This window comes from Cajanus cajan, chromosome 9 (genome assembly GCF_000230855.2).
Source record: "Cajanus cajan strain Asha chromosome 9, NIPB_CcT2T_4, whole genome shotgun sequence".
NCBI lineage: Eukaryota > Viridiplantae > Streptophyta > Magnoliopsida > Fabales > Fabaceae > Cajanus > Cajanus cajan.
The window spans coordinates 24,550,914-24,553,724 of record NC_138525.1 but is presented as its reverse complement, the minus strand read 5'-3'; the positions used below and the strand labels follow the sequence as shown (position 1 = coordinate 24,553,724).

General features: G+C 51.0%; 1 protein-coding gene across 1 annotated transcript; it reads left to right on the top strand.

Annotated features, from left to right (window-relative positions):
• Positions 1–509: 509 nt before the first annotated feature.
• LOC145952033 (uncharacterized) lies at positions 510–2,243 on the top strand. Its single transcript, XM_083064254.1, has one exon. The coding sequence runs from the start codon at positions 510–512 to the stop codon at positions 2,241–2,243; it is 1,734 nt and encodes a 577-aa protein (XP_082920380.1).
• The last annotated feature ends 568 nt before the right edge of the window (positions 2,244–2,811 follow it).

Genomic DNA, 2,811 nt, shown 5'->3' with positions numbered 1-2,811 from the left:
TGGCCGAGCACCCCTTCGACCAATTGCTTGCCCGAAGACTCGAGGAAGTCAACTTATGAAGGACACGTGGCAGATTAAGGTATCTATTAAACAAGGATTAAGACATTTCCCATCTCCCAAGGCATAAGGCCCATCAGGCCCAATTATGTCACTATAAGTACACAGGTGATGTGACATAAATGAGGTATGCTTTTATCCAATATATAAGCCTTTATTGCTCTGAACCGAACACTCACTTGATCGTCGAAGTGCCTTTGCAGGTACCCTCCCCCACCACTTGGAGACAGTATTCGGTCGGTACTGAAGACTAAGAAGATCGCAAGGAAGAAGTTACCAGAGGAGTGTTTCTACGCAGGAACATTTTGGCGCCCACCGTGGGGCCGAAACCAGAAAGGTTCTCGACCCTGAAGCAAGATGGTAACAACTAGAAGTCAGCAGGAGAACGCAACCGATCACCCTTTCGGGATGCCCCGAGGCACCCCATACGGCAAACCAATCAGAACGACGGAATGGAAGAATCGTACGTGGACCGGTCTCAACAACCTAATCCATCTTCAGCCATCGAGCAACTGAAGGCTGAAATGATGGAACTCAGGAGGCTCAGAGAAAAAGACGCCCATGAATTATCGGCCCTGAGAAGGGAGAATGCCGAGCTCAGGAGCGATAATCGGACGTGGCACCCCTCACGCGATACACATAACCAGTCAACCCGGGACCAGGGTGAGTCCTCGGGATGGTACAAGGAAGTTAATGTTCCTCGGCCATCAGGTGGACCAACTACAACAACACAAGATCAACAACGACGACAAGGAAAGACGCCATTCACACCAGACATTGCCGGGGCCCATTTGCCCGACAACTGGAAAAACTTGGCCCTGGAGAAGTATGACGGAACCACCGACCCTGAAGAGCATCTCGACGCTTTCGTCACCCAGGTCGGCCTATATACGGACGAGGATGCCATTCTCTGCAAAGTCTTTCCCACCTCGCTGAAAGGACCGGCGCTTAACTGGTTTACTAGACTCCCACCTGGGTCGGTAGACTCGTTCACGTCCATGTCCTCTCGTTTCGTGATACAGTTTGCCACGAGCCGGCCTCATCAGCTCACATCCATCGCGTTAGTCAATATACGCCAAGAGAAGAAAGAACCTTTGAGAGCTTTCATGGAAAGGTTTGGAAAAATGACGTTGTCTATCCGGAACCTAGACCCGGCCGTAGCAATGCATCACCTAACCACGGCGCTGCGACCCGGGCCTTTTGTCAATAGCTTGTGCAAGAAGCCACCCCAAGACCTGGACGACCTGCGGCAGAGAGCCACCAAATACATGCGGATGGAGGAACTGGCCGAGTTCCGCAACCAAAACCGACCCGATCAATTTCTCGCTAAAAGAGACAATGACAAGGAGCATCCCAGGTCTCGTCCTCGAGAAGCAACTGATCGTGAGAAGAACAATAATAGAGGTCCAAGGTATATGCAATATACGCCGCTCAACACCAGCAGGGCCAAGGTGTTGGAGCAAGCTCTAGCCACGGAAGTATTGGTTGTTCCTCGAAGAGCTATGACACCTCCTCACGCCGACAAGACTAAAGCATGTCATTTCCATCGGAATAGAGGACACACTACGGAGGAGTGCTCCGCCCTTCGGGATCGCATTGAAGATCTCGTCAAGGCCGGCCACCTCCAAAATTTCATTCGGATGACAGATAACCGAAGAAACGACTACCGCCCCGGAAGAGGGGAGCATAAAAGGGATAACCGAGATCGAGCACCCCCCCGGAACCGATCCCGTGAGCGTAGTAGGTCTCAAGAAAGAAACGATCAACGAGACCGCAATCAGCCCAGGCGAGTCATAAACACCATTGCTGGAGGCTTCGCAGGAGGTGGAAGCTCGTCTTCAGCACGGAAAAGACACTTGAGGGCTATCAAGTCGGTCAACGCCATAGGGCGAGCATCTCCCATTCGTATGCCCCCTATTACGTTCATTGACCGAGACTTTCATGGCATTGACTCGGTGCAAGACGACCCAATGGTCATCAGCGTGGAGATCAACAACTGTATCGTGAAAAAAACGCTGGTCGATCAGGGAAGTTCGGCCGACATCTTATACTGGAAGACTTTCGAACAGTTAGGCATCCCGGAACAAGAGTTGACACCCTATGATGAGCCTTTGGTTGGGTTCTCGGGCGAACGGGTAGACACCCGCGGAACCATAGACCTATACACCTATTTCGGGGATGACTAGCGCAGGCGGATCAAGGTGCGTTACGTGGTGGTACATGCCAACACCTCGTACAACATTCTGTTGGGAAGACCCTCCCTGAACAAGCTTCGAGCCATCGTTTCCACCCCACACTTGGCTATGAAGTTTCCAAGTGAAGAGGGGGCCATCATCACCGTGCATGCCGACCAAAAAACAGCGCGCGAATGTTACTTTGCCAGCTTAAAAGTAGAACCAACTCCGAAGCCCAGACGAGACGTGAACGTCATCGGCGACGTGGGCAAACAAAAATCGATGGAAGGCCTTGAACTTGATCCAAGATTGGAGGATGAAGATAGGGTCGAACCTATTGAGACAACAGTTCCTTTCCAACTCGGAAAGAATGAAGAACAGGTTACCTTTTTGAGTTCTCAACTATCCGAAATAGAGGCTAAAGATATCAAAGAAGTCCTACGGAAGTATTCGGATTTATTTGCTTGGACTGCAGCGGATATGCCGGGCATTGATCCAAATTTTCATTGCCACCGCCTCTCAATATGTCGAGACGCCAAGCCCGTTGCCCAAAAGAAAAGAAAGATGGGCGGAGAGAGAG